The sequence below is a fragment of the Mobula hypostoma genome, chromosome 5 (genome assembly GCF_963921235.1).
Source record: "Mobula hypostoma chromosome 5, sMobHyp1.1, whole genome shotgun sequence".
Taxonomy (NCBI): Eukaryota; Metazoa; Chordata; class Chondrichthyes; order Myliobatiformes; family Myliobatidae; genus Mobula; species Mobula hypostoma.
In genome coordinates this window covers 113,513,289-113,525,822 of record NC_086101.1, presented here as the reverse complement: position 1 = coordinate 113,525,822, position 12,534 = coordinate 113,513,289, and the positions used below count along the sequence as shown (strand labels likewise).

Below are 12,534 nucleotides of genomic sequence, written 5' to 3'. Positions count from 1 at the left end.
ATTGATTCTGTTATGGTTCTTGGCGTTACTGTGAACACTCACAGGAAACTGTATCTCAAGGTTATATATGAGACATATATATACTTGAATAATAAATTTACTTTGAACTCAACCTTTAGGGATTCCTGCACTACTTTTCCACATGGAAAGGATCTGTACAGATGGCATGAAAGACAAAGATTTTCACTGTACACGTGACAATAATAAACCAATTTACATTCATCGATGTTAACAATACTTGTCAATAACAATGTTAACCCAGACTGGGGCAGTGTGACTGGTTCCTGTCGTTCAGCACTCTGCAAGGGCTCCCTCTGCTGGCCAGGCACAGCACTGCGCTGCGCTTCCTGAACTGCGGAGGCTGTACACGGGCCGATTATCATCAGTCCGAGCTCCAGTGCCACAGAAGACGCAAACAAGCCCTTTGGCCTACCTATCGACTGTGTTGTCCAATGAGTTCGTCCCATCTACCTGTATTTGGCCCGTCCAGCACGGGCAAAATCCTCCGCACCATTGAGCACACGTACAAGGAGAGCTGGCACAAGAAAACACCATCGATCATCAAAGACCATCATCCAACTCATGCTGCTGCCATCGGGAAGGAGGTTCAGGAATGGCCAAAATGTACTGGTCCCGATTGACTGCAATCCACTGTATTTGGAGACACACAGTACTTTGATAATAAATTTACTTCAAACTTTGAACCTTCTCCTATCCACCCTTTTAAACGTTTCTAATGTGCCCGCCTTCAACACTATTTAGAACATAGAGCACTAAAGCACGGCATAGGTATTTCGGTCTACGATGGTGTGTCGACTTTTTAACCGATTCTAAAATCGATCCCCCTTCCCTCTCAAACAGCCCTGCATTTTTTTTTCTTTCATCCAGCTGGTTACTGGGTTCATATTCCAAATATGCCCTCCCTGCCTTTGAGAGAAGAGGTTGCCCCCAGTGTTCCTTTTACATAAACTATAAGATATAGGAGCAGAATTAGGCCATTTGGCCCATCGAATCTGCTCTGCCATGTGATCATGGCTGATCCATTTCCTTCTCAGCCCCAATCTCCTACCTTCTCCCTGTACCCTTCATGCCCTGACTAATCAGAAATCTATCCACAGCTGCCTTAAATATACCCAATTATTTGGCTTCCACAGTTGTCTATGGCAACAAATTCCACAGATTCATCGTTCTCTACCTATAGAAATTCCTCATCTGTTTTAAGTAGACGTTTCTCTATTCTGAGGTGGTGTTTTAGACTCCCCCACCATAGCAAACATCCTCTCCACTCGTGGCCTTTCAACATTCGATATGTTTCAATGAGACCCCCCCCCCCGCCATTCTTCTGAATTCCAGTGAGTACAGAGCCATCAAATGCCCCTCATATAAGCCTTTCAATCCTAGAATCATTTTTGCAAATCTCCTTTGAACCTGCTAACAATACCACAATTAGGCCTCACTAGTGCTTTATAAAGATTCAACATCACATCCTTGTTTTTATATTCTAGTCCTCTTGAAATGAATGCTGAGTCCTTACCAATGGACACCACCTTCCTGAAGCAAGGTATCTTGCAGATGTCCTCTATGGTGGAGAGGGTTGTGCCCATGAAACCGGCCCAAATATATGCCCCAAAATTCGCTGATTTTGCAGCAGCAGTACATTGCAATACATAAAAAATGCTATAAACTTACAATAAATATGTATATATTAAAAAGATGAATTAAGTAGTGCAGAAAGAACAAAAGCAGTGAGGTAGTGTTCATGGACATCTCAGAATTCCGGTGGAAGAGGGGAAGAGGCTGCTCCTAAAACATTGTGTGTGTGTCTTCACACCTCCCTGGTGGTAGTAATGAGAAAAGGGCATGTCCTGGATGGTGAGTGTCTTTAATGATGGATGCCAATTCCTTAAGGCATGGTCTTTTGAAGACGTCCTCGATGGCGTGGAGGGTTGTGCTGGTGATGAAGCTGGCTGCATCTGTAGCCTTGTGATCCTGTGCATTCCCCCCACCCCCCATACCAGGCCGTGATGCAACCAGTCAGAATGCTCTCCTCTGTACATTTATATTTTTTAAATTGCAAGAGTCTATGGTGACGTACCAAATGACCTCAAGCTCCTCATGAAGTAGAGCCGCTGGCATGCCTTCTTCATGTGGCATCCAGCTGCTGGGCCTAGGATAGATCCTCGAGATAACAGAGCAAGAGAGAGTGCAAGAGAAAATGCAGATCAAAAAGGGGAAGGGAGAAGGCAGTGAGCAGGAGACAAAGAAAAAGGGAGATAGAAAAGGGGAAGAGAGAATTGGCAGAGAAAAAAAGAAAAAGGAAGAGAGGAGGGAAGGGAAGGGAGCAGGGGGAGAAAGCAGTGATGTGGAGAGAGAAAAAGGTGATTTGAGAAAGAGAGCAAAGTAGAAAGGGAGGGGGAGAATAAGATGGAGCAAACTTCACACAGGCAACTTCTCACACACAACCTTCATCTGGCTCGTGGGTCACAGGTTCAATCCTTGCTTGGCACTCGCTGTGCAGGCTTGAAGGAGCCAGTTGGTGTTGGGGGAGCCTCTGAAACAGTGGCACGTGTTACAATGAGCCCAGGCCCAACTTCTTCCAAGAGCCCAACATCCAGAATTACAGGGACATTCACTGCTTCCTCCCACCCACCTTTCATGGAGGCCCACCAACCTCGTTCAAAACTCTGCCCATGCCAACGCCCGTCCAGTCGCCACCCCTCCCCAATGTAGCGACAGGACCAAATCCTCCCATAGAATGGGGATAATTTCATCCATCCAATCTGTATCCGGCCTATCAAAGTCCAACCTTCAATCCCCTAAAGTGTGAAACAGGTAAAGCAGGCCGACAGTACTCTGGTGTACTGTACAGGACAATCCCCTGGAGGATTACAGAAACAACCATAGCATCGACTTTGGACAATGGAGATCGGAAGCCAACATTCGTCTATGCTACACTGCGAGCTAAAGGCACAAGAAGAATCTGTGCTGGACAGAACCATCTCTGGAACTAATTTGTCCCTCTTACCCATTCTCCCCACACTTCTGCAACTCTCCCCCCAAATTCTACCCCTTATCCACACACCGGGGGGGAGGGGAGGAATTCACAACAGTCCATACGCTGTCATTGGGAAGGTGAAACAGGAGCCTCAGAACTCACACCACCAGGTTCAGGAACAGTTATTGTCCTTCAACCATCAGGCTCTTGAACCAAAGGGGATAATTCACTCATCTTTACTTGTCCATCATTGAACTGTAGTGAATCAAGTTATCCTCATAATTAATTAACCTAGAGACATGTACGTCTTTGGAGTGTGGGAGGAAACTAAAGCACCCAGAGGAAACACACAATGTCACAAGGGAGAGGGAGGAGGAGGGGGGTAAGGGGAGGAGAAGGGTGAGAAGCAGAGGAGAGTGGGTAGGGGAGAGAGAGGGAGAGAAGAAGGGGAAGGGGAGGAGTGGGAGGGAGAGGGGGAAGGGGAGGAGTGGGAGGGAGAGGGGGAAGGGGAGAGGAGGGGTGAGAGGGGGAAGGGGTGAGAGAGGGGAAGGGGTGAGAGAGGGGGAAGGGGAGAGGAAGGAGGGTGAGAGAGGGGGAGAGTGCAGGGGAGGGGAAGGGAGAGAAACCAGGGGCACAACCAAAGTTTCCACCTCCAGCCAAATGAGTGAGAGAGAGGGAGACAGAGATAGAGAGACAGGCAGAGATACAGAACACAGAATGTCGTTTTATTCCAATCAAAGTCTAGAGTGAAAAATTCAAATTTAAACTTCCTTTTCCCCGTTTTGTCATTGTCGAAATGATGCAAAAACAATGGAAAAACCATATATATATATAGATAGATATATATCTATATATATATATATTAGATATATAATATATATATCTAACTGCTTCACCAGAACGTTGGAGAAGCTTGTTGATTTTAAAATAAAAAACCCTGTCAGTCCCAGAAAAGATGGAATGCGCAGAATTAGGAAAGTTTGTTTTTTTAATTACTTTTATCTTTTAAAAACTTGCGATCAGTAATCTAGTAAGAATAAACCGATTCCAATTTTCCCTCCCTCCCTCCCCAATAATGTCAAAAAAAAATCAGAACATCTACTTTTTTTTTAAAGTTTTCGTCTTAGTTACAACGCAATCTCACTAAAACAAGTTAAAATCAGATACAGATAAATACAATCTCTAAAAACAAATGTAGGAATTTTTTTTTATAAATGCACGGTTCGTATCTTGTTACACAACATAGATATTTCCCCATTATAATGTGTTACCACACTACGCAGAGGTTGTTTCAATATATATAATATATACACACAAAGTAAAAGTGAGCGACAATAGCAGACATTTTTAAAAATTTTGTTTTCTTAAACATTATCTTCCGTTTGAAACACAAATAGCTTGCCTGAGGCAGAAGAGTCTGCACGTGGTTATACAGGCACAGGAGGGAGTTCCAATTGTAAACTGGTGTGTGGGTGTCGCCTCGAGGGGAGGAAGGAGGTACAGGAGACGCAGTGAAGGGGACGTTTGGTAAACCCTGTTAGGGCTGATTTAAAATACTTGAATCACTTGGGTCCACTAAGATGAAGTCTATTAGCAGCTTTCCATTCCCATTCTCCCTCTCTCGCACTTCTCTGGTGGCTGCAGACAGCGGCTCCACCCACTCAGCCTTCCCAGCTTCTAACCTGGGACACACATTCCAGCCTCAAAATGCCGGAGGAACGCAGCAGGCCAGGCAGCATCTGTGGGAAAGAGTCTCTTCTCTGTCCTGAAGAAGGGTCTCAGCCCGAAACGTTGACCATAGATGTTGCCTGATTTGCTGAGTTCCTCCAAAATTTTGTGTGTGTTGCTTTGGATTTCCAGCATCTGCAGATTTTTTTGGTGACATATTCCAGCCTCCCAGCCGTGTAGGATTAAATCTCTCCCAGCAGTGGGGAAAAATCAGCAGCAGCTTCCCTATCAAGCTTGGTGGGTTACCCTCGGGACAGAGGTCTCTCTCTTCCTGATTCTGGGGATGGCGAGGTGAGACACTCACACACGCAGTGGGGAGGAGAGGGCAGTTTAACTACACAGTGCACCCCCTCCCTTAACTCTGGTTTAGAGGAGAGGAGGCAGGACAGAAACAGGCCCTTCGGCCCACACCTGTCCATGCTGACCCGCCCCAGTTACACATTACTATCAACTCCATTTCTAGCAAAGGAAAGGGCGCTGTGAGTGGGAGGCAGTAAACCCAGCAACCTCACACGTCATCGGGATGTGGAGGAAACTGCGCTCACAGACATTCGAGACGCGCTGGAGGTCGGGACTAAACCCAGATCTCTCGAGGTGGGAGACAACGCACCATACCAACATGTAACCAGGACACACATTCCCAGCCATGCGGGAAAGAGGCACTGATCCTCTCCCAGCTTCTGCATAGTCCTGGGCTTCGGGGGGGGGGGGGAGGGGAGCTGAGGACGTATATCTCCCCCCCCCACAGTGAGGACAAAGCTCCCTTGCACTTATACCATCAGTTAACCTATCAGCTGCATACATAAAGTTAGACCATAGAGAAACAGGCCCTTCTGCCCATCTAGTCTGCACCTCATCTCATCTACCAGCATCATAGCCTCCAGACCTCTCTCATCCATGTACCTACCCAAACTTCTCTGAAGTATTACAATTGACCCCCGCAGCCTGTTCCACACTCTCACCAACCCTCTGAGTGCACGAGACATCCCAAGAACAAGGACCGCACTGAGAACAAAACTCCACTCTCAACGCACGTTCATAGGGACATCTGAGACCACAACCTTCTCCCCAAAGAAAGGTCTGCAAGGAAAGAGGGTGGGGTTGGAAGAGAAGAGGTGATGTTCCCCATGGTTCTGCTAGGTGGGTTATGGAAGTGGTAACCCTCCGGCTCGTTATTGCTCCGATCTATTTCTAGTTATCACCATAGCATTGGGGGGGGGGGCTCAATGGTGTTAGCGGGATGACACTTACCACCCCCACCCCCTCTCGGTGATACGGCTCAGGTGGGGTTTTGTTGGCACCACTCAGCTTGAGACTGGGTGACCAACTTGGTCCTGGACGCAGCGACCACAACCCTTCTGGACACTCAATGGTGCAACCTTTAGGAGTCCTCACTGCTGACATTTAGGAGAGGGGTCACCAACTCTGCTCCTTTACACTGTGCGCGACAGCGCTCAGAGAATCTGTCAACAATGGTGGTGGGGTCACCATCAGAACATCAACCAGACCACTAGACTGACACAACTCTCCAAAGAGGCTGCAGAGGGCTGAAGACTCGGACAACTCCATCACAGGCATAACTCTCTCCACCACTAAGGACATCTTCAAAAGGCGACGTTTCATCCATCACCAAGGACCCTCACCATGTGGTGACATGCCCTCTTCTCATTACAACCATCGAAGAGCCTGAAGACCTGCATTCAATGATTCAGGAGCAGTTTCCTCCCCTCTGCTGTCAGATATTTGATTGCAGGTTGGGACTTGGGAAGCTCCAAAAAAAAAGCTGGGAAGGCTTGGTGGAATGCTGGAGGAAGGCAGGTATTAATGCTTGCCCAGAGAGGGAGATTACGAGGTAGGGAACAGGCCATCAATCCGAGGCACAGCATGTCACAGATGCTCACACTCAGGATCAGAAAACGTCTGTCACGTTACAAGATGTGACCTCTTCTTTAGATGTGAGGGAAACTTCCTTCTATCCCTCCCCTCGCTAAATGCTAATTACTTCTCACACAATAACCTCTAAATGATCACTTCTGTTTGCTTAGCAGGTAAGAGGAAGGGGAATGGGGTAAGCAGGTAAAGGGGAAAAGAGGCCATTTGACAACCAACCACTGCCAAGTATGAAATGGACAGCTGACGATGAAGGGTCTCAACCCAAGACGCTGACTGCCCATTTCGCTCCACAGATGCTGCCTAACCTGCTGAGTTCCTCTGGCATTTTGTGTACATTGATGCATCTTCATCAATGGTTTCCAGGGCTGAGATTGGCAAACTTACTGATCGTTAACTCTAGGGTTTCTCTTATGCACTGGTCCCTGCGGTGGGAGACTGGATGGGCAGGGGCCAGGTGACCTACCACAGACGGGGACCACGCTGCTTCACTCCACTGCGCAGAACCACCCCCCCTCCCCAACTCGCCCTACAGATTTGGGTATGGAAGGAGGGGCTGCTTTCTGCCAGAATACACTACTGGCATATCCAGATGGGCCAGCAGCTTACTTGGGCTGGACTTACTGGTTGGTGTCCACCATGGGTCTCTGGTGGACACAGCAACACACGTGGTTGGCACAGAGACCGAGCACCCAGCTTTATTATTCTTGGCACTGTCACATGAACAAAAGCTAGTTTCTATGTTATGGCCATATGTGGAGGGAAAAAACAAGGTTTCGAGAGAGAACACAATACAAAATATGGCACAAAAGCAGAATTTTTGATGATTCAACAAGATATGTAATTACTTTCAATTATTCTAATACTTGCTGGGTATACAAGTTACCGAAAAATGCTTAAGGTTTGTTTCATCAGTGATCTTAGTACTCAGGTCAAAGGGGGACTTTCATAATCAATGCAAATCTCTAACCTCTTACCCAGTGCAGACAGTGTGGACGGGACTCCCTCGCAAGGTGGGAGTCATTATGTAAGGGTCCACTTTCACAAGTGAACACATTTAGTGCAATGGTGAGCACACACTCAGCAGCAGTGAACAACTATGCAGTGCACCAGTCCAGTGGGGTCAGGACACTAAGTGTACTCTCCACACACTGGGGCACTGGAGGAAGACCAGCTGACAACATCCCCACCCTCCTTGTTACTGGTTGGGAGGGAAAGAGAGAGAGAGATGGGGGAAAGAGGGCGAGATAGAGGGAGAATATGAGTGAGTGTTTGCAAGTGTGTGTGTATGTGAGAGAGAGAGAGAGAGAGTGAATAAGACAGAGAGACAGTGAAAGAAAATGTGTGAGAGAATGAGTGAGTGAGAGAGTGAGTGAGAGTGAGTGAGAGTGAGAGAGACAGTGAGAGAGAACAACAAACCCAGCAGATGGGAGGTCGCTACAGTGGGCAGGAGGGTAGTGGTGTTGGGGTCGGATTCCAGTCCCTACGAGTCACTCACTGGTAGCTTCAGGTTTCAGGCTGAGACCAAAGGAAGGGTGGAACTACTCCGTGCAGCGATGTGAGTGGGTGCTCTAACACTTCATCTCAGTTCTCTAACCAGGATCCCGCACCCTCTCCATGCACACGTACACACACGCAGACTCACACTGTGACAGACAGATACACAGCACTCCACTGCCAAACGTGATCAGTTCCAAGTGGACAGGTCCTCCAGAAGCCAGAGCAGAGTTTCCCCACGCTTGGGATGCAGAAGAGGGAAGCTTAACATGGACTATGGCCAGTCTGTGAAGCCAGGGCCAGGGCTACAGTGAGGATGAGAGAGCTGGGACAGCAATGGTGCAGGTTCTGCCCATACGAGCAGGCGCAGGCAGTATGGAACGGCTACAGCTCACCATCTACACCACGGTGTGATGATCAGACGAAGACTCCGCAAGGAAGGGACATAGCTTTACTATTCTCTGTATGAGCGTGCGGGCGACAGGCAAGGGTCGGAGTGCAGTAAACAGCATCCGGAAGTGTACATGAGGCTCAGATTCCAACCCCAGACACAAAGAGAGCCACAATACAGACTTAAGCCTTTCAGAATGGAGGTCTCTCCCTGATTCCGGGGATGCTGACGCGAGACAGTCATGCTGCAGTGGGAGGGAGAAGACAGGACAGTCTCACTACATGGTACACCCCCTTAACGCTGGCTCAGAGGAGGAAAGGGACAGCACAGACACAGGCCCTTTGACCTACAGAATCTGTGTTGATCACCAACCACCCAGTTACACCGATCCTACCCTCGCCTGTGTTAATCTCCCCAGATTCCACCCCTCACCCACACACGTCTGATTAACCCACCAACCCCATATGCTGCTGGGATGTGGGAGGGAATTGGAGCACTGGGGGAAACCCACATGGTCACAGGGAGAATGTGCTGACTTCACACAGACACAGGCATACACATGCACGCACACTGGCAAAGGTGGGGGATTGAACTCAGATCTCTGGAGCTGGGAGGCAGTGGCTCTCTATGTTCCCTCTAAGCTGTGCGTATCTGCACGCGCGCACTTGTTTCTCAACCAGCACACAAAGGAAATTAATGTGCGCACGAAAGGTTAGTTACCTAAAATAATGTAGTAATTAATCATTATACTTATTGAAAATAATCTTTTAGCTAAATATTTATGTTAACTAATTAGTTGGTTTTTCAAATACCACAATGCACGTCACTAATTTACGTCACCCCACTTTTCCTTTTCCGGTTTGTACAGCTGCATCATGGCTGCATGGACTTTGCTCAAATGGTGGCATTTGTACTTCAAAATGAACAGTTTTGTGTCCTTGCACAGTTGATGGACATTGGGGGAACCTTTCTTGCATCTAGCGCGGACTGTGAACAAGGTTTCAGCCTAATGAATCAACTCAAAAACAAGCTGAGAAACCGTGTAGGTGAACGTCATTTTGATATGTTAATGAGAATCAAAAGCTATCAATTGGATGGAAGTTCTATTAGTCTAGATAGAGTTTACAAAGAATGGGTAAATGCCAAAGACAGGAGAGAGAAAAAATAACTGAGTGACTTAAATATGCATGTTATTTTGTTATTCTGTGCAGTTTTATGTCAAATATTTTGTAAACCTACATAAACAGTGCCATGCGTGCATTCAGTGTGCACATACTTTTGTCACAGGAAAAAAATTTGCGCACACTGACTACTAAAAATTAGAGGGAACATTGGTGGCTCTCCCTGGATGCAAGGGAATAAAGAAGGCACCTCAAGGAGGAAAAGTCATCTCCATTGCCTTACACTCTGCACATTCAGTCAACCAAGACAACCCCACCACACCACCACGAGAGAAAGACTCGCTTCTGTTTTCAATAACTGCATCAGAGTATAGGAGCACCCACACAACAGAGTGTCCCCTCCCACCAGGGAGGGTTCTTGAATTACTCAACCGTAGGCCCATCCCTTGGAATAGCTGACGGTCACAGTGCTCAGTGCAGGGAGAAAGCCTGGCAGCAAGGGGGAGAAAGCACAGTGACGCGGGGTGAACATTAAGGCTCACCACCAGCTCCCAAAGTTAAGCCGGGCATCAATAGTGCTCAAAGGATGAGGGGCGCCTCTAAGTGAGAAATATTTTAGTAACTGTATTCTGATAAGGGAAACTTCTGCACTCATACACATGGACACAGACACACACCCACACCCACAGGCAGAGACTCAATGCCGGACATGCACTCACACACAAACTAAACGCAAACCTAATGAATTAAGTCCAACGACAATAATTAAATCAACAGTTCTCACGTCAAATTTCTTAGGAAAAAAAGAATTGATTTCAATCTTGCTTCTGGGCACTCTATACACAAACTGATGGAATTTTTTTTAAAGTATTTTTCGATGTTTTAAACAGACAAGCAAAACTTCACCTTCAATAGAGCACACTGGGAATCGGGGCGATTATCGGTGTGATTATGTATTTTCCAGTATCTGTTCTACTGCAGATACATCGACCACCTCCTCCCCAATCCAAACCAGGTTAATTCTTCAAGGGAGGGGGAGAGAAGGAGGGTGATAGGTTTCAACTCTAGGAAAGATGCGTGTGGTATGTGTGTGTGTGTTTTTTTACACTGGGACGGCATTTCACATCAGCGTTAGTTCCAAATTTTTAAGAAGCTGTCCCAAGATCCTGTTGCTACAGCCATTCCATCGTCCGTCACCCCCAGGCAACTCACTCTGTTGTCGTGACCAGCCAGGACTCCTGTAGAGAGAAGGGTTGGGAGGGAGGGAGAGGGAGAGGGAGGGAGGGAGGGAGGAGAGCGAGGGAGGGAGGGGAGAGCAAGGGGGGGGACGGGAAGGGGGAGTGGTGAGAGCGGGACGGGACGGGGGGTGGATGAGAGAGTGGGACGGGAGGGAGAGAGAGCAGGATGGGAGGGAGAGAGAGCAGGATGGGAGGGAGAGAGAGCAGGATGGGAGGGGGAGAGAGCAGGATGGGAGGGAGAGAGAGCAGGATGGGAGGGGGAGAGAGTGGGACAGGACAGGAGGGAGAGTTGGACGGGGGAGAGAGGGTGGGATGAGGGGAGAGAGGAAGGTGATGGGGAGTGGGGGGGTGGGAGGGAAATGTAAATCAAATTAGCCTGATTCTGTGCAAATACTCTTGGTGCCACTGGCAGACCTGTACTGACATTAGAGAGGCCACTACAGGGTTTAAAAATATGGAAGTAGTAAAGTGATTGGGGAAACCTGGAGAGAGTGGATGTGGAAATTTTTGCATCCCCTGCCTCTACTGCCTCCTGTGGTAGGGAGTTCCACAGCATCACCGCCCTCCCATTGAGGAAATTCCAGATCTCAGTCCTACAGGTCTCTCTATACATGGTGAGACCATAACCCCCGCTCTAGATTCATTCCAGCCAGGCAAAACATGCTCCCTTTGTTCAATCTCATTGATACTGAAAGGCTTGCATAGCGTGGACGTGGAGTGGATATCTCCACCAGTGGATGTGTCTAAGATCCGAGGGCACAGCCTCAGAATAAGGGGTTCTCTCTCACACTGACCCCTCCAAACTATAGTGGGAAAAGATGGGAATTAAAGCCTTTTGAGAAGTATCTAGGATGGTCTGGAAACAAAAATCTTGCCTAGATTGTAATTCTGGCCTTATGGACTTCCTCTGGAAGCCAAGTTATTTGATATACAGTGGATTCTGGTTAATTGGGCCATCGGTTAATCAGGGCAGCTACTTATTTGGGACAACTCAAAAACTTATCAAGAAAATAGCAGGGATTTCCTTCATTTATTTGGGACATTATGCCATTTAATTGGGGCAGAAGAAAGTCACTGAGTAGTTTCTAAATAGTGTCAGTCGTGTGTACTTGTGTGGCCATTGATCCTACACCATGCTTAAGGCAAATAGTTCTTAAACAGCATCAATTGCGTGGGTTTATGTTCAAAAATGCAGTGATTTTTGTCACTGATAGTTAGCAAAAAGTAAGTATTAAGACTATTCAGAATTGTTTTGCTCACTGTGATTTCAAGCATTCAGGCTTGGAGATACCAGAAACGGCCAGGAGTGAAAATGAGCTGATTTCACCACTTCAAACAAGTTAAGAACTACTAAGAATTTGAAAGTATCGGCAATGATCTTGAATGTTACAATGAAAATGAAGATCTGGAAGATGCAATCATCGAAAGCATTGTGTGACGGCAGTCCATTGTGTATAGTAGGTGTCTGTGCTGATTTTGTTCATTTACTGTCAAAAGAACTTGGCAGCTTACACTTTTGAATTCCTCCATCAATAACTATTAGGAACTAGTAAGTAGTTTTATAGTAATGTAGCAGTATTGATAATGTTCTAATTTGTTCTGTATTTCATTTAAATACATGGTTTGTTACTCAATTAAAAGTAGCTTGTCTTTTTTTAATATACTTTTTTAACC

General features: G+C 47.0%; 1 protein-coding gene across 4 annotated transcripts in view; it reads right to left on the bottom strand.

Moving 5' to 3' along the window:
• Positions 1-4,064: 4,064 nt before the first annotated feature.
• The window catches only part of LOC134346932 (guanine nucleotide-binding protein G(I)/G(S)/G(T) subunit beta-2), a 155,519-nt gene continuing 147,049 nt past the window's right edge, over positions 4,065-12,534 (bottom strand). For all 4 annotated transcript variants that reach the window (XM_063048803.1, XM_063048805.1, XM_063048804.1 and 1 more), the window contains one exon: positions 4,065-10,860. In XM_063048803.1, coding sequence (XP_062904873.1) covers positions 10,754-10,860 — 107 coding nt within the window. In that variant the 3' untranslated portion in view covers positions 4,065-10,753. The remainder of the gene's footprint in view (positions 10,861-12,534) is intronic.